Here is a 19,903-nt window from a genome sequence, read left to right as displayed (position 1 = left end):
GGGCTATCTGCGCTAGCCGTCCCTAATTTAGCAGTGTAAGATTAGAGGGAAAGCAGCTAGTCATCACCATCCATCGCCAACTCTTGGGCTACTCTTTTACTAACGAATAACTCGATTGGCCGTCACATTATAACGCCCCCACGGTTGAGAGGGCGAGCATGTTTGGTGTGACGGGGATTCGAAACCTCGATTCTCTGATTTCGAGTCGAGTGCCTTAACCACCTGGCCATGCCGAGTCCTTCATACTTTTACCAACAATAAACTAACCACGAGGGAACGCTGTTAAAGAAAATGTTAGGTAGTTTCTTGTATATCAACACAATAACTTGTTTCCTAACCAGATAGTTTTAATGTCGCTTCTATTTAAAACTTATAATTCATGAACTCAGACTTAAATTGTCACGTATATATCCATGTATCATTAATATCCGGAAAAGTATGCACATATTTGTTTAAATATATTAATATATATATACATTAGGAGTGTAAATTATTAAAATAAAAAAATTCGGATTTCTGTGAGCAACTCAAGTTATTTTATCAGCATAAGGTAAAGTATCATTTCTTTAATTTCATTTTATATACAAGTAAACACACAGAGAGAGGTTAAAATTATCTAAAAAAATAAACGTATGATAACAGAAAACCAAAGGTAAAGTATAGAAGAGTTTATAAGAACAATATGTTTAATCTTAATAAAAATTCGTATATGTGCGAGTTCTGCCTGGAAGAACTGTATTCCTGTATTCCTGGTTAATACAAAACTACTGAAATAGTATTTCTAGTTTCTTAAGAGCTTCTTATTTAGTTTGAAACATCTCGGCTATGTCAAGCATAAAGACTATAGTAGTTGTCAGCGCTAGATACTTGGGCAGAAAAAAACATTTTTTTTTCACTTTCCGAACCATTAGGGAATTATCTAGTTTCCTCCAAATTGTATTCAGTTCTTGAGCTAAGTTGGCCAAATTCCTATCAACCTGCAGATCTGTCGGTAGCTTGTAGTCACAATGACTGTATACATTTAAAACAAAATCCGTAATATTACGCGTAAATACAAGTGCATGTATCAGTAGAGAAAGAATCATAACAGAGGCAAGTTTTTCTATTGATAAACATTTATATTCTAGCAAAACTAGATAGAATGATAAGCAGAAAGTAGCATTATAATAACACGATATTCATAGAAGTTAGAAACGATAAAACATTCGAAAATTGCATTGATAAATACTGAACACTCAGTGACGAAACGTTCTATATAAGTATTAACTTCTTAAGTGACTAATACACACACACACACATATATATATCACGCGTAATAAGGCTCATTTATAATTAACATTACAGTAGATCTGATGTAGTCAACACGATACCTCAAACCCACAAAAGCCATAGATAATAAAACTAGGTAGTGTCATGGAATAACCAGAATTAGAGTGAGGCATTAATTGGAAGTATAGTTTTAGTTATCTTAAAATGTTTTTAGATTCATCTTGTTTGTTTATTGTTAAGCGCAAAACTACGCAATGAGCTGTCTGTCCACTGCCTGTCCCAAGTTTTAAAACCTGATTTTTAGAACTATAAGCTCTAACATTTACTGCTGAGCTGTCTAATTCCATTTTTAATCGTATTGTGTTATTTCTTCTCGATAAATGGTTTGAATTTACATATCGAGAATTTATATCTGAAGAATGGTTGCTAAGCCACGAAATATGAAAACTACCTTATTTATATTATCTTTATGTTTGTTGGTAAGAATAATGCTATGCAATAGGCTATCAGTGCCATGTCCATCACTGGTATAGAAACTCGGAATTTAACATTGACTTATCACTGTGCCATTAGTGGGCATTGTGTTTAAGAAAACGATGCCTAGTGAAGTTATATATACATATGATATATGTGAGAATATCTTATAAACACTTGCTGTTGTTGTGCTTGTAAACTTACATTGAGCAATTCTTGCTACATACCAAAATACAATAGAAAAAACACACATAATCTTTCTTTTATACACACACACTGTATTATTTGTCTTAAACAAAGGAATCGAAGCTGTCTATATACGTTTAGTGCTCACTTTTAACCTTTTCTTGCGAAAACTTTAATAAAAAATAAAAACAGTATCTTAGGAGCTTACGCCATGTAACATACCAGGCCAGTTTCGAAGTTGAGTATTTGAGCAATATCAGCTATAATCAAACTATCTAAGAACTAACTTCGATGGTGTAAAAAAATAGGACACAGTCTGTATAATTAAACACTAGAAATCAAATAACAGAGCCTACTTAAAATATGTGTATGATAAAATAGTCAGAAATAAATTAATAAATATAATAAAAACTAAATTACTATACAGTACTGTAACTAATAAACATTTTTAGTTTTTATTTAGTTACAAAATTCTTTCCTATGATTATTTTCATAGTTATTTTTTAACCCTTTAAACACCAGTTCGCTGAACTCCTAATTTCATTCGGTCAGAATTAGGCATGTGGGAAACAACGCGAGCGATGATTTTCGCAACAATACCTATTGGAGGAAGAGACGAGATACATTAGTGGAATACTCGACACATTTTTGCAATATTCGCACTGTGAAACCGAAGAATTAGTGAACAGAATGAGCGCATGTAAGACGTATTTGCTGCTCCGCTGAGTGTGACACCTAACAGTTCGCGTCTGTAGGTATCACACAGTACCATCTGGGAAGAACGAATTCAGGTTTACCTCTACGACACTGAAACTGGATTTCTTCGAAAGCACAACTTGGATTCAACTTCTTGGGTTTGCTGGATTCTGTTACTTTTTCCATGAATGGTTGAATGTAGTCCTTCCTGTGATACGAACAGTTTTAGTACGAATAACTAGATAATAAAGACGAAAACGTGCACTTGCTAGTAGAGCCTAGAACAAAGTGTTTGACTTTTTTTTTAATATACTTATTTCTAAGAAGTCACTACTGTAGTTCTGACCAGCTTGTTTCGCCTTCAATCTCTGCTACTGCATCCCCTCCTTTCAATCGTGATTTCGACACGAGACTTCTGGATAAAACAAAAAAGCATATGCCATATATAATTAATACTTGTGAATTTCACAATATTTTTGAATCTCACGCAAAGCTACACGAGGGCTATCTGCGCTAGACGTCCTCAACTTAACGGTGTAAAACTAGAGAGAAGGCAGCTAGTCATCACCACCAACAGCCAATTCTTGGGCTACTCTTTTACCAACGAATAGTGGGATTGACCAATACATTATAACGCCTCCATGCTGAAAGGGCGAGCATGTTTGGTGTGACTGGGATTCGAACCCGCGACCCTCGGATTACGAGTCGAAATTAATACTTGAAATCTTCACAATCACACAATATTTCATTTATTATGATCACGGTTTCGCTCGTAAAGGTACCTGATGATGTTTTTACGGGCGAAACCAGGTTCGTAATAAATGAAATATTTACGTAACGTACAATTGTTTTTATTTTCTTGATTTTTCGGGATGGAGGAGTTAGACTGGGATGATGGGTAATTTTAGGGTCACTGCCCTATCTCGGATTGGCTAACACAATACAATAATTGTTAGAAATCACATGAACCATAGAGACTAGAGGCCACTACGTCTGTAAGTTTATACAAAGGTCAGTAGGTCAGTTTTGTAAAGTATATTGTTTCATTTGGAATAGATAAGGCAGGAACTTCCATTCGTATAATCGTAAGGCAAGAAGTTTCGCGTGACTATCATAAAATACATAAGACATTTTAGTGATTGTAAATTAACATTCACACAATACTTTGTGCTACGCCAAACACTAATACACCATCCATGAAGTCATACCGTCCCAGTTTGAAAAATAAATAAGGGTATTTTTAGTGGGGATGGAGGTAAAAACCTATCGCTCTACGTCTTGTTTAACTACTTCAGGGGAACGGGTACGATATAAATGAATGCACCACCTTACATAAACATCTGACCAATAAGGATTCAGTTGAAATTCTCAAATCCAAGTCATGGACTTAGATGGGCCTGAATGTGGGCTAGTGAACCGGCTGGTAAGCAGGTCTTGGAGGAAAAGAACTCGTGGCACGGTCGTTACGCACGCGCGTACTTCACTGAAGACGAGCACGGATTGCTGGGATCTTCCGACAAATTGGGGATCTGGGGAGTTTCCTGTTGCAGTGTATAAAGAGCTCTACACTCCAGAATCTACAAAGACTCGTTCGCAGGTGAGCTAAGCTTCGAGACACTTCTGATACTCTGTACCTAGCAAGTATATTACACTGCTTCAATCAAGCCAGTTAGAAAAATAGATTGGTAAGTCTCTTTTTCCGTATAACATTTTTACCTGGTATGACTACATAATTTGACAAACAATCAGTTATATTTCTTGGATTTTCTAAAACTTCTCACGCATAAATTTATTATTTTTGTTCTACCCATACTGAAAAGACAAGACCTTGTTAACAGGTCTTCCGCTTACTTTGCTACAAATTTATGATATTATTAATAAATTAGATACAAAAGTTCCGAAAACTATTATATTACAGGATATTTTTTTCTTTTTAAGATAGAAGTAACTTCAAGATAACGCCTCACGTTTCAGTTAAGTATTTTAATAACTGAAGATTTACCTATAACTGTACAATCGTCTCTGTCTCACTTCAACGTTTTATCACTATTTAGAATAGATAAAACCACCAGAATGACGTCACACTTTATACTTTGCTGAATTGGAAGTCACAGTTAAGTATTTGAACAGCTACAACTGTACAATCCTCTTTATGTTACACAAATATCACATTAATACCGTTAGCATTTTTACGAATTTACCGATTAATATATTCAACGTTAACGATATTTCAATTTCAAATCTAAAACAAAATAGAACAATTTGTTATAACGCTACATTTAATGCTTATGTAAGTAATTCATGTTCTAGGACTTCCAAAATAACCGATATCATAATATATGAATATTTTAACACACGAGAAAACATTCTTTTCACCAGAGTACTGCTTATTTTATGTATCTAATCCAAAATATATATATATTTAACTAACACTTTGCGTTACTTAGTTTAGTCGTAAAATTGATGTAGTATTTGACACCAAAAGGAAACGAAACACCTTGATAAACTCTAATAACAGATGTTTTGAGTCTTGAGTGAATTGACGGACCAATCAGCCACGGGTGAGTGTCTTGAACCGAAACCCCCCAGTGCCGCAGCGGTTAATCTGTGGTCTTTTAACGCTCAATACTGTGTTTCGATACCCTTGTTTGTCAAAGCACATACAGCCTATTCTGTAGCTTCTGCGTTTAATTACAGATAAACAAAACTTCATCTGGAAGTATTGGATTGAATATATCTACTTAATAATTTAGCTTATCTTAACCCTAACCATTCAAGATTTCTCTACAGAACCATAAGCTGTGTCATAACTTCTTCTTTTAACCGTAAATCCTTCTTAATAAAATCTTAACAGTCACTTAATAATATTGTGAAACTTGTAATTACTCAACACAAATATTAAGTGTGTTATTGTTCAATCGATTACTTTTTAACAAAAGAGATCCGCCTGTTCATCTGGACATTAATGTCAACACAGTTACAAGATAATTTTAGGTCAGTTTCCTTAAAAACGTATTTCTCGTATATTTAAAAAAAATTCAATTATTAAAAATGATGATGTATCACAGTCTTAAAGTTTTGTATTTGCTATTACTATTTCTACTTATTATTTCTGTCTGTGTGAAAGTTGTAAAATTATCAATACTGTTTGTGTTTAATATTGTAGAAATGTTTTATTCAAATATTCTGCACCAATAACTGACAACATGTTGACTTCACTTTTTTAGCTCGCGAATAAGTTATAAAAATGTAAAAGTTATGAGCCATATTATAATAGAAATAATAACTTAAGAAGTTACACTTATGTTCTACCAAAAACCTTTTTTAAGTACTGTTGTTAAACATATTATGTAAATTGCAAAGATGAATAACAATACCCTATTAAAAGTAATTGTTACTTAACTTAAGACACCTTCTTTACAGTTCTAAATTTTTAAAGCATTAAACTTTTCAGTAGAACTAAACGCAAGTTTTATAATACATATTTTCTATTACTTTTCTTCTGTTTCATTACTGTTGAGGCCCGGCATGGGCAGGTGGGTTAAGGCGTTCAACTTGTAATCTGAGGATCGCGGGTTAGAATCCCCGTCGCACAAACATGCTCGCCCTTTCAGCAGTAGGGGCATTATAATATTACGGTCAATCCCATTATTCGTTGGTAAAAGAGTAGCCCAAGAGTTGGCGGTGGGTGGTGATGACTAGCTGCCTTCCCTCTAGTCTTACAATGCTAAATTAGGGATAGCTAGCGCAGATAGTCCTCGTGTATCTTTGTGCGAAATTCAAAAACAAACGATCTTTATTACGGTTATTGAAAATACGTTTAACTCGTGTTTAACGCACTGAATAGTAAAGATAAGAATGAAAAACACGCTTATAACTAACTGTATTTTAAAAATATACATACCATCTTACTGGAAAAAGAAGAGAGAATGGTAGGTGGATGATAACCATGTCAGATATCAGACAAACAAAACTTTTTTTAACCTATTATTATTTAAGAGAAAAACTAAAATTATCAAATATGCTCCCTGTGAAACATTAAGAAAAGAGACAAAATTTCTGTCACCATGTGAAAAATATCAACTGTTTTGAAACACGCAGTTTTTATTCACGTCATGTACTTGAGGGTTATATTTTACAAGAATAATCACTCAATGATATCAAATAATGATTCAGTAATAACATCCGAGACAAAACATCAGCACATATTACGTATATCCACCAACAATAACAAAAATAAGATAAAAAACGAACACTATATTTCTTCTTAATGATTGTGTAAGAACTCCATCTACCTTGCGTCGGTTATTTTCGGTAAATAAATATTTTATTACAAAAAAAATTCTATTTACCAGGCTCTTTTGACAATTTCTGGTACTTAATTGTGACGAATGGCATTATGTAACGAACCATATAACAATAACACAAAGAGAAACTTCTTGTCCTTCCCTTAACAATAAATTACATTTGGAAGTCACAGGGCGAGAACTATCCTTCCTAGTAAGTAGGGCGCTAGGTCATAAGAATCATTCCATGCGTGAAAATGTATACCGTTGAATTGCTTGAAAAACGTCAACTTAAGATCTAACGGCGCTCATTCGAGCTGTTGCTACGTCGATGACGATGGGGCGAAAAGAATGCACGAACCGTAGCGTTCAAGGCTTCATTCATTCATTTGTTGTAAAACAAAGCCAAGATGACGTCATATTGTTACAGACTTAGGTTGAGGTTGCAAGTTCGTGAGTCTTTTAAGGAAGTGGTCGTGAAACAAGCACTAGGGAAAACATCTGGAACTGTTTCTGGTGTACCTGGACCAGTGCTAAGTGGAAATAAAACAGTTGTATGTTCATTCCAGGAGAAAACAGGACTTGCAACATATTCTAAGTTTACACGTGTGTTCACTTGCAAAGTAGGCGAGACGATTCTTAATAGCTTACAGTTGTATCACCATAAAATAGTTTTATTACTATACACGTCATGTATCGTTGGGGGAAACATAATTCTCCCAACGAGCTTACTATTCTTTACTTTATCCAAAGCTCCATGAAATTATTATAAAATTAAATAATACTACAAAAAGCTTGTCTTATGCAACTCTATCACACACAGCCCAAGCCAGTAAATAATCTCTCACCAAACATCTGAAGAGATATATGATGTTTTCTTATCCCTTGTGAGTATATTGCTGTAAGAATCAAGACAGTTGACGCCAAACAGAAGAGGTCTATGTTATTACCAGATGTGAAATTCAAGTCTGAACAGGTTTATATTGTTACCAGTTCTGAAAGCTACGTGTCACGCAACCTATCAGTTATTGTTCAAACAGCTACTTCTTAAAGAAAGAGATGTGCCTATTCGACTGGACCATAGTGTTAACATAATTACAATATGATTTTAGATCAGTGTCGTTAAAAACGTATTCCCCGTATTCATGCAACTGGAATCAAGGTGAAATTCTGCCCTGAGGGATATCATTCAGATTTCCGCAATGAAAGAAAACTTGAAGTAATCAGCCCAAAATAAATTGTCTATTTGTGTAATTATTTGTTCAAGACGTCGATGTATTCGTGAAGGCTCAGAATAACAGCCTTTGACAACTTCTCAAAAGGGCAGGACTCTGAGAATGTATATTAATGACACAAGAAACGCCAGCTTGACTTCAAACAGTTTTTTCTTAAACCAAATGAAATGCACAAAAACAACCAAATGATTTTTATTTTCTAGGATTTTCCTGTATTGTTCGGAACCTGAAGTTTACCAGGGTATTTACTGTTGAGTACAATAAGAGAAAGAGAAACACACACACACGAAATAATTTGTTTGTTTGTTTTTGAATTTCGCACAAAGCTGCTCGAGGGCTATCTGTGCTAGCCGTTCCTAATTTAGCAGTGTAAGACTAGATGGAAGGTAACTAGTCAATGCCATCCATCACCAACTGTTGGGCTACTCTTTTAACAACGAATAGTGGGATTGACCGGAACATTATAACGCCCCCACGGCTGAAAGGGCGAGCATGTTTGATGTGACGGGGATTCGAACCCGAGACCCTCGGATTGCGAGTACAGTGTTTTAACCTCCTGGCCACGCCGGGCCCTGATATTAATAAACTTTAGGAAGTTTGAAGGGAATACGCGTGGTTACTATCACACTTTTCAATGATAAACAAATTTTTTATCGGGTGTTCCATATATTTGTCCCCGGTAGTGGCATGAGAGGGATCAATGTACTCACATATTTCTTAAGTTACTCATGTCCAAAACCAAAAGAAAAAATATTAAATGTATTAAACGTTGTCTTAGACATTTCCAAGATATGAAAAGGAGACATGAAGGCATTTTAAACAATGTACATAAACTTTTACAAGATCAGTGTGGTTAAAATAGGAATAAACTATTTTTGTTTACGTTGTGTTATCGCAATATCAAAATGCATTAAATTATGTTTTAAGCATGAAATTCATTTCCTAAAATGTCAAACTATTAGAATATTAAACACAGCGCCACCTACTTGTTTACTAGCAAACAGTAGATGTCACTGACCTGCAATGGGTATTTAACAAATCTTTATCCAGTACCGTGAAGTTAACCGAGTTACCTGTTGGATTGTGGACAACAACCGGGTCATTGCCAGTGATGCTCAGACAGGTTAAATGGATGCGCTTAAAATCATGCTTTAATGTACTTGACCAGCCTAGTTTTGGAAGCAAGCACACACTCCTACACCCGAGAACTGAATCAGCAAGTTTTTTCAATCCAGTAATATCTTGAATGTTAAGAAACAACACATCAATTGAAACAGGATTTCAAACTTCCATAAACAAGTTTGAGATCTGTTTGACATTTATTGGACTTAAAAAGTTTATTAATGCCAATTTATTTCGTATCTTCTAAATACAGAAAACTCCATTCAAAAGTAATTTGTAAGTTTCTGTTTCTTCGGTGAACTTAGTAAGAAGTGTTTATTTCAAGATAACAATGCACACTAAAATAATAATACAACATATAATAATATTACAATGATCGTGCCTTATATTTTAAAATCTATTTTTCATTACTTCGGTATAGATACACACAAACTTCAAATTCGAAATAGCTATAATCGAATTGTTTAAATGCATGCGATAATATTATTCAAAAATAAAACTAAATATAGGAGGTTTCTAACTTTTAGATCTATAAACTAAATATATTTTTTTAATATTTCTAGTTTAGAAATCCACAGCCTTGTGCAATCTACAAGATGGCTAAGCCTGTCTGGATCTTATGCTGTTTTCTTCTTATAGGTGAGTAAACACAAGTTTTAGCATAATAACTTTAAGCTGTTTTTCCTTATATTACTTTTACAAAAAAGGCTGAAATGAAAGTCTGAAACTTGAAAAATTGAACACACTAATACTGACGTATGTTTTGAGTGAAAGACATTTTAAGACGCTTGTGTTGAATTTTGGTTTGTCACTGATGAACTGATGTTGTTAGTTCTTAAGTATAAAAACAGCCTTACTAACTGGTGAGAAAAACCTTATTTTAAATGAAGTACAAGCTATTCAGTTAACAGTAACAAATAACCATTCTTGAGTGGTTGGTTATACGTTCATATATTATTGTTCTCTGTTGTTGATAAACAATAAAAAAAAGCAAACTAAAGATTTCTTATACAATCCACAGAAACACAAAGCTATGTAAGGTGCATAGAAAGTTACCATTAGATTTGAACGATTTCAGAAAAAAATATTGTGCCTAATTAACTCTTAAACAGCGGGAATGTTGTAGGACGTAAGGTTGATTGTGGCACCATTTAAAGGTTAATGTTTTGAAAATAGGTTTTTCTGTAGCCAGATAATAATGAACTAGTATTGCGTTTGTTTAAGTACGTCTTATCGATAGGGTTATAAGTTGTAAAGTAATTATTTCTCATATGATGTTTATTGTTTTATTATATTGAAAATGCCAATATTAAATACTTTGCTGGTTTATAACAAATTCGATCAATATTTTAGTACTGTCTAAAATAGTGGCGTAAGACAAATTCCGAGATAGTGTTGCTTTTAGTCCACAGTACGTCAAGCCAGCCACAAGAGGGCCAGATCGAAAGGTTCAATGATTCAGTTGAAATGCATGATTACAAGTTTTATTATTCGCTCCAGAACATTCATATTTCCTGGTTGTTATCTCACTGATGACGCTCCGAGGTCAATGTAACATGTTACGCACCTAATAAAACGTTTGTCTTCCTCCACTGACGTCATAAGGTGCAATAACTCATGTTAACATTATATACAGAAGCCTACTGTTTCATTTTAGGAATCGACCAGGTTACGCTGGTATTATAAACGTAACCCTGCTACTGTGCCAAGGAGTTCTACAGAGTTTAACATCATATACTGTGAAATGTGCTATTTCGTTTTTGAATAATTTTAGTGGGCGTTAACTACCAATGTTTATTATTTGGTCACTGCTTTTGGAATAGTTTAGCTCGCGTCTTCTATTGAGATTTGCCGCGTTTTGAATTCAGAGCCCCTCCTCCTAAAAAAAAAATAAACAAACAAACAAAAATACTAATTAACGTCGACCTATCGTCGTCTCTTAGTTGTTGACGTTTTATATGTTGCAGAAGCACCGCTCCTACTAATCGGAGCTGACATAATTTTCAGAAGTTTGCCGTTTCGTTAGAGCGTTTCGCAAAATTTAGCTGGCATTTCTCAGAGCAACTTTGTTTCATTAGCGCTATGAAAATATTTGAGTTTGCATCATCACATAAATAAACTTACGCTTTGCAAAAATGGTCGAACATCACTTTCTAAAGCTATTGAGTAAACTGTCGCCATAAAAGCAAACAAACAAAACTAGATGTGGTAGTAGTTTAGTTTAAAAGAAGACAAAGTAACCTTGTGTTTGCCTTCTCTTCCCAACTGGAATGTTCGGGAATCATTGTTCCCGTTCAAACCCGCACGCGAGATTAAAATGCTTCAATAGTTGTAGTTGTGTTTATTGAAATTAGTGAGATTTTCTCTGAAAATGTACGAGAGATACTGAGACAAGCAGACAATAAAAACCGCGAAGAACGTCGGAGGAGATAATGCAAAGAGATCCAGATGTGCATTGGAAGTGTTATTTTAGATAGCGTGGGTTTAAGTAGACTTATAATTTTTAATGCAAACCACTAAAATAGATTTATGAAGTAGTTTGATCATTACTTTGATTGAGATAGGTTAGCGAGCCTTCTCAGTGGGGAACACAGAAGGTTTGATGTCTGTTTGAATTTAGATGTGGAGGGAAACCGGAGTGCCCGGAGAAACTCACTTTCACAGCACAGACACTGAATAATCTATCTGCCCTGTGCCCTGGCTGTAAAGTAATACATGGTGATTGTTAGATACAAGATAACCCTTTGTGAGCATGTTAGTTTTGTTTTTTGTTCGAAATATAGATTGTGTGGCGAGGTATGTTTCGTGGGAGTGCTCGAGATTTTACGTAGTGCAGTGCTCAGAATTTCTTTTTTTTTTTCGAGTCTGTCACCGTAAGCTATATATACATTTTTTTTCACAAAAAGGCTTAGTAGAAGTGGAGGGGGTGGTAAAGAAAGCCGAATAAGACTGGATCACATCAATTTTGGTGAAGGCCAAACGTTGTGGATAATAAGTGTAAATTTACCACCGAGACCCAACCAGGGATGTCCCAAAAATTACCATTTATTCCTTTTTTCACAGATTTCATCGTCGCAATTATTTGAATTTTTTGTCACATCAGGTGAACTGTTAAAATGTCTATCGCAAATAGAAATAGTAAGACGTTGGTTTTAAACAGAGATAATTACTTCTAGAATATCCTCCATCTCGAGGAAGATATATTCTTTCTTTCAATACAATATCCGCCATTGAAACACGTACAGGTTGAAAACAGCTTTTGAAACCCGTCACTAATACATGAAATGCCGGTTTGGATTTTTTATTGTTGTTGTTAAACTTGAAATGCAAGTTTGCTCCTCTTTTTTATCTAAAACCCAGTCGGCTGTGCTAACACTATTAATCCAACAGCTCATTGCGCGTGTACGACACGGATCTATTGTGCTTCTTCGACCTCTCGTCAGTGACTTATCCCCCTAAACCGGTAATACATCTAGGTTACAAAACACCTCCATGTTCAATGTAATGAACATTACTTGGCGTTCATAAGAAGTTCCTGACAATGACTAAGTAGTGGTACAGGTTTGATTGTGTACGATTTTTTTTAAACAACTTGCAAAATAACTTTCAAACACCTAATGAAATAACAAATCTTCTAAACCTCTAGATTATGTTCAAAGTCGCTAAACAGAAAACATTTATGTGTTTTTGTTGTAGCAAAGCCACATCGGGCTATCTGCTGAACCCACCGAGGGGAATCGAACCCCTGATTTTAGCGTTGTAAATCTGGAGACATACCGCTGTACTATCGGGGGGCAAAATTCACCGAAAAACATTTATATCATTCTCATCTTACTGTTTTTATATTTATATTCATGCGACTAAACCAATGACTCGCAGGTTTGGAAAATTAGATCTTCTAAATCTTATTATGCATAACTATTGCAGACGATTGAAGGAAAATATTTACTCACTTTTTGGAATGTATATATTATCGCCATTCAAAGCGGTATTATTGTTTAGAGCTTCGTAAGGATGACATTTACGTATACACACACTCAAAGCCTAATGTCCTTTTATTTATTAGTTTTGGTTTTCTATTAAAGAGGTTAGTTCGTTCGCCGGAACTTAACTACTGAACATTTACGAATTGGGCAAAATTTTATTTTCCATTACTGCAAAGAGATTACGTTTAACTCTGTATTGGTGCAAGTTTGCCGATGTTAAAATGTTTCTTGGAGTCAAGATTTTAGCTCGGAAGTTTGATATGAAGATGTTAAGGAAAATTGTTTTTCGGAATTTCGCACAAAGCTACTCGAGGGCTATCTGTGCTAGCCGTCCCTAATTTAGCAGTGTAAGACTAGAGGGAAGGCAGCTAGTCATCACCACCCATCGCCAACTCTTGGGCTACTCTTTTACCAACGAAAAGTGGGATTGACCGCACATTATAACGCCCCCACGGCTGGGAGGGCGAGCATGTTTGGCGCGACTCGGGCGCAAACCCGCGACCCTCAGATTACAAAGCACACGCCTTAACGCGCTAGGCCATGCCAGGCCCCCATTAAGGAAAATTCTCATTTTCTATTACGACGAAGGAATATCAATGTAACAATCATTATATTAATTTTTTTTTTAATTACATGATCATTTCAAGCATCAATGGCGTAGTAGCGCTATCTGGTGATGGCGTGCACGTATACATTACACCTTGTCAATGAGTGTTGCTAAATGATTAGAATTTTGCTCACACTTAAGAAAATCATATGGTGCATCTAAACTAATACCAATATCATTTTTGCTTCTGGAAATACTCTTTTTGGAATCTCTGCATGTTCTTGCTCATTTTAAGTAATGTTATGTGCAGAGGGACTTGCTTATCAGAAAAGTGTTTATACAATGTCTATTAGTTCGTTTATTTATTTAATATAACTACTAAATCAGTTGAGAGAAAAATAATTTTAATTTTCCTCTTCTAGGAACTGCAGAACTTACCTTAGCAAATAAAAATGAAGCTGAAGAAATACTGGTAAGTTAGTTAAGATAGTTCTGTAGTTTTTGTGTTTGTATTGCTTGTTAAGCAGTTATTTTGTTATTTCAATAAGAGCTTAAAAATACACGGTACAATTTACTCATGTGGTATGCATAAGGCAAATCATACTGTAGTTGTAAAGTTAAAATCCATTGTAAAGGAGATAAAATATTGGTACCTCTCACAATTAAGTCGTGACCTCTGTTTACTATATATAGTAATGATACTACACAAGAGCTATCTCTGTTATTCATCCTTAATTTTGAACTGATAGACTAAAAATAAAGAAACTTTCAAGAAAACGTCAAGTGACGTAGGTAGCTGAAAAGTTGGCGGTTCGTGTTTATGAACTTTAAATTCGCAAGAGTTACGTTTAGTTGGTTTTTTTTTTTTTTTACCATTTTTCTAGTGGGAACATTCCAACCTATTTTTACACCTCGTATAAAGATGTATATATCAAAATAAATCCTGATTATGTCGAAAGAATTATTCATTGCTCTTCTAAATGCACCATTTGTAATATAACAAATTACTGTGTCAATAGAGCTGAGAGCGGCCAAGTTGGTAGCGTGCTTGGTCCGAATCAGAGGGTTCGTGGCTCTTTGCCGCAAACACATGTCTCGCTGTTTGAGGACGTTACATGGGTGATGATGGAATCACATTTTCAGTACATAATAGTACAATAGAGCTCTTGAGAAGTCCCTCTGCTGGTACAGTGGTAAGTCTACGGATTTACAACGCTAAACTCAGGGCTTCGATTCCCCTCGGTGGACAAGGCAGATAGTCCAATGTGGCTTTGCTATAAGAAAAACAAACAAGCTCTTGAGAAGCTGTCTTTCCTTCATTGTAACTTGAAAGTTAGAGTTGGTTGTGCACAAGCCACCCATTATATAATTTTTGTACAAAACTTTTCTCAAATATTACTGTGTGAGTATTTATCATGTCCAATATATTTCTCACCTATCGAGAAGAAGGTGAATTAGAGGAATAATATTTAATGATTTTTTGACAGATTGATTCGGATCCGTACAGTTCAAGCTATATGATGGCTTATCCAATAGACGAGAGAACACCTGAAGATAGCATTGCAATAGAATCCTCAGTACAACCAGTGGTCACCGAACCTCAAGATAAAAATAAAATTGACGAAACTTTACTCCTCTTTCTCCCATCAGAAGAGAAAGAAAAACCTTCTATGAAAAACCAAGATAACAAAGAAAGTACGATTACTGGTATGATTCAGACAGTGAGAACAGTTATTCAAAGTTTACCAACTCCACAAAACTCTTATCATGAAGATCAGGTCAAGGAAAATAGACGGCCGAAAGAAAAAGATGTTCAAAGCCTATGGGTCTTCCGCTTTCCTTCAGTCACAAACCAAAAATATTTCCAAAAGAAAGACCCTTATTCCCTTTTCCTCAATCATATCCAAAATCCAGTAATAAACGTGTACCACCGTTTTTACCTCACTCTTTGAACCAATTTCAACCACGTCCTTTTGAACAGTCTAAAATTCCACCCCAAGTTGCTTCTATTGTATTAGAGAGAACTCCAATTTTTGGTAACGACATTGAAAATGACCACATGGATAAAAATTATGAGGAAGTTGATTTGATGACAGAAAGTATTAGTAATAAAGACATATTGAGGCAACAGTCACCAATACAACTACCCCAATTTACACCCTTTCAATATAATCAACAACGTTTACCTCGACGTTATCCAATCCTAAAAGAACTTTCGATACCTACAGACAGAGAATTTTCTTTCCCTCGTCCTCTAGAATCTCTTTCATTTCCAAACCCACAATCCTTACCTTCTCAAATTGTTCCTCAAATCTTCATGACAAAAAGAAGTCCCACGACTCCTTTATCAAGTATAGCTCCATTGATAGCAATGCATTATAGTAAGTTACAAGCTTATACTAACCCATCTCTAATGGGTCTGATGTCACCTCCAGCAGTTCCATTTCTACAACCCAATCCATACATTCGTTCCCCAATGCAACCCTTAGAACGGGTGATGGTTCTATTACATCCTGTCCACGTTCCAGTGCCAGTTCCCGTTTATCCTAGACCTCCTCTACCTATGATACCCCCACTTCCTTTTGCAATGTCTGCACCTAGACCTTTCACTGCACCTCAACCAATCTTTGATTACTCACCAATAGAATCTGTTATGGAGGAATCCGTTTATATCCCAAGACCACCCCCTACATTCTTGGAACAAATACCACGTTTCATGGAATCGCCACCACTGCCGAATCATCCTCAGTTCTTCCGAACTCCTGTACTAGAAAATTCAGCTTCTTCTTCTATACCCTCTGCTGAAGAAACACTTCTACCAGAGCAAATGTATTTTCCTATAGCCCAGAATATGCAACCCACTAGCCAACCGCTTCCTCCACCTCGTACAATCCACTCAAGATATGTGCAGCTACCATTCCTACAGGAACAAGAAAGTGAACCAATAATAGTTCCATTTCCTGAAGAACACAGAGAAGAGCCTAAGCTCGAGCCAATTCTACTCGAAAAGCAATATCCAATGTCATTACCTTTTAATGTTAATGAAGAAAATATTCCAAGCACATTTCCACATCCACGTGGGCCTAATACACAAAGACAACTTTCATTAAAACATTATACAGAGAAAGAAGAGCCGACACTTATGATGATGGTTTATGAAGATGACCAAGAAGATCTTCGTCCCCAAACCCAAACTTCACACATGGGTCCCAGATATCCTCAAAAAAATATACCTATGAATATTCCTTTTCCTGGTGGCGAATCTTTCAACAAAATGAAGCTCATTAGAGAAACGCTAATGCAAAAACAAGCAATTCTTCCAGGAATTCGATACAACAGTGAACCGCGAAACCTTCCTCCTCCACAAGAAGCAGAAAGTCGCACATTCCATCTTACCATTCCTTTGAACCCTCATCACCCCAACATGAGGCCTATTTTTTAAGGCTTACACAACAAAGTTTACCCATCTTTGCGAAATATCTCATTTTTAGTTTCATATCATAAAAGATATTATAGTTTTTCGTGTTTTTGTCTTTTCTTTGTAAAAAAAAATATAGTATTGGGTAAGCAGCGTAAACACAGTAGCTTCCATTGATATATCAAAGGTATATTATTTCACTGACATTTTTTTACGAAACTAAAGCTACACATGAAAATTATTTTTGCATAATCAAAAAAGATTCATAAAATAAAAATGCCTATCTCACGCATTTAGAGGTTTAAAAGAATATTTAAAGGTTTTGAAAATAAAACTTTTCGCTTAATTCATCAAATGATAAAATATCTTTTACCACCATTTTGAAATAAATTTGTTTTTGTTTATGATAGTTTACTTAATTTCCAGAACGGTGTTATTTTTATTTTGAGGATTTGTTTATGTAAAGGAATAACACGCTCGACAAACTTGTCAAAACCTTTACTGAATAACAGGAATGAAGAAATGTCTAGTTGATAAGAAAAAACATGCAACTGATGCTATGTAAGCACTTGAAATGAGACTTGTATAAATCCTGATACTTTGTGAAATAAAAGTTTAATAATTTATTCTCTTAAAATTTCAATGAACAAAGCATAATCCTCAACACACCTGAAGCAAAATAATTAAGCAACTATGCTTACAGAGGGGGCCATAATAGAAACATGGAAAAGAGAAAATATGTTTCAAAATAACATGTAATGTCAACGACCCAACATCATTATTAACAAAATGCAATACTTAACCGGCTAACTACACGTCTAGGTTTTATGTATGGGCTGGATTCTTCTGTAATTGTTGGCGATAATTTTTTAACAATAAACACACAGCCTACTTGTTTTAGAATGATATATTAAAACAAGTTAAAGGTGTGTTTGTGTATATATACACACACACAAATGTGTTACACTGTTGGTTATCACAACTGTACGCAGAGCTACAAATAATAAGATTTTTCTTCAAAAAACAGGTTGGTCGAGTTACTTTATAACACACTTTGACAATAATTATTTTTCTATACTCTGTTTTTGCAATACAACTTGTGATAATTTCGCTTTAAAAATCACAACTATTGATTGCCACAATTGTACCGAGAGCTTTAATTAACCATCATTTTTTCATCAAGTTCCATACAAGCTGGTTCAATTAACACAATTGATAAAACGAATTATTATTCTGTTATTACAGTATAATGAGTGATAATTTCACTTTAAAAATCGCCAGTAAAAAAACTTTATGGCTAAACTCACAATCACGCAGTTAGATCTCTCCAATTAAATGTTCAATGTGTATTTATACCCTGACAATGATAGAATGTTTCACACACTAATAGATATGATGCAACAATACTCAACAAAAACAACAGAAACCCGGAAGTAGTAGTACAACAATCGACAGTTCACAACAATTGAACTATAGAAAGTACGATTCGTAAATAATTACGTAAATAAACCAGCGATAAACTATTGCTTCTAAAATTAAATTTAACACTCGCATTGAACTTAAATTGGAACAGTCGTTTAAATCTAACACATATTAACATCTCTACCAAGACTTCTTGATGTTTCTCTAGCATCATGAATTTCTAACAATTTAATAATTCAATCCTTGTTACAAGTCATTCTCTTCCGTAGATTCAAACTGAATTTCAGCTTTACTTTATAAATAAAAAGAAATATTTTTAAACCGACAAAAACGTTTCCAATTTTGTATTATTCTTACAGATTAAATGCAAGATACTTTAATTTCATAGTTTCCATAACCAAAGATATGATAATGATTATTCCATAAATACATAAATGCTAATGTTAGGTATAATTCAGGTATCCGAGAAAGATCACAGTAAAAGAATATTAATTCCGTAGAAGATGTAATTATAAACAAATGAAGTCAGATATATTACTAATAAAACACATATGAAGTTCCTCTGATTCGGTATGAGAAAGGCTGTGAATGATAGCGAGAATCGACTGATCTGTGAACACTATTACCATAATAATGTTCTATGTGTTGGCCATGAGAAAAAGAAACAAAAATATTTATATATGTATTTTAATATCGGGAACTACCGCCAGCCTCCAGCAAAAAATGGCTGCAAGGATTGTAATAAAACCTGTATATCACTCAACGTGTTATTGTGCTTTGTGTAAGATAATTAACTTTATTCGATTACCCAGCAAATAACAACAACTATATAATCGTTGAAACAATAGTTTTATTGCAATCAATTGTTTACATGGTACCTCACTGCAAACGTATAGCAGATCTTGGATGCATCATAGTTTATTGTTTATATAGCAGGCACAACATATGTACTACAGCGATTACCTTATTGTTGCAACTGTCGCGTATTCATTTCTTTACGTCTAGCGTTTCTTCTCCTTTTGGACAGTATATGCTGCTGACAGGATCACATTTTTTTACCATTAAGCTGTCTCCCACAACAGAAATATTTAAGCTGTCGTTTAAAAAGACAGCACAAAGCTAAATTTCGGGCGTCAGATTGGCAATTAGGGTAGCGACTAAAGTGTCGAATTATAGCCAGCACTACTTGATTGCGAATTTTATAGATACTGCAACTAGTCATAGTTGAAGCTGCCCGTTTATTTGTTTGTTTTGGAATCTCG

The 19,903-nt window shown here is 34.8% G+C and overlaps 1 protein-coding gene across 2 annotated transcripts; it reads left to right on the top strand.

The window, feature by feature from the left end:
* Positions 1–3,991: 3,991 nt before the first annotated feature.
* Positions 3,992–17,845, top strand: LOC143250665 (uncharacterized). 2 transcript variants are annotated; one of them, XM_076501544.1, is made up of 4 exons: positions 3,992–4,222; positions 9,832–9,907; positions 14,224–14,273; positions 15,289–15,888. In XM_076501544.1, exons 1-4 carry the CDS (start codon positions 4,007–4,009, stop codon positions 15,751–15,753), a joined length of 807 nt encoding a protein of 268 aa, XP_076357659.1. In that variant the 5' UTR covers positions 3,992–4,006; the 3' UTR covers positions 15,754–15,888. The 2 variants fall into 2 exon arrangements, with proteins under 2 accessions (XP_076357659.1, XP_076357658.1); XM_076501543.1 differs by having other exon boundaries at positions 4,103–4,310; positions 15,289–17,845.
* The last annotated feature ends 2,058 nt before the right edge of the window (positions 17,846–19,903 follow it).

Source organism: Tachypleus tridentatus, chromosome 5 (assembly GCF_004210375.1).
Source record: "Tachypleus tridentatus isolate NWPU-2018 chromosome 5, ASM421037v1, whole genome shotgun sequence".
Classification (NCBI taxonomy): Eukaryota; Metazoa; Arthropoda; class Merostomata; order Xiphosura; family Limulidae; genus Tachypleus; species Tachypleus tridentatus.
This window is presented reverse-complemented; position numbering and strand designations above follow the sequence as displayed.

What these genes read in the sequence shown, in the direction of transcription:
- LOC143250665 (XM_076501543.1), top strand. Translation starts at nt 15,624, where the DNA reads ATGGGTCTTCCGCTTTCCTTCAGTCACAAACCAAAAATATTTCCAAAA.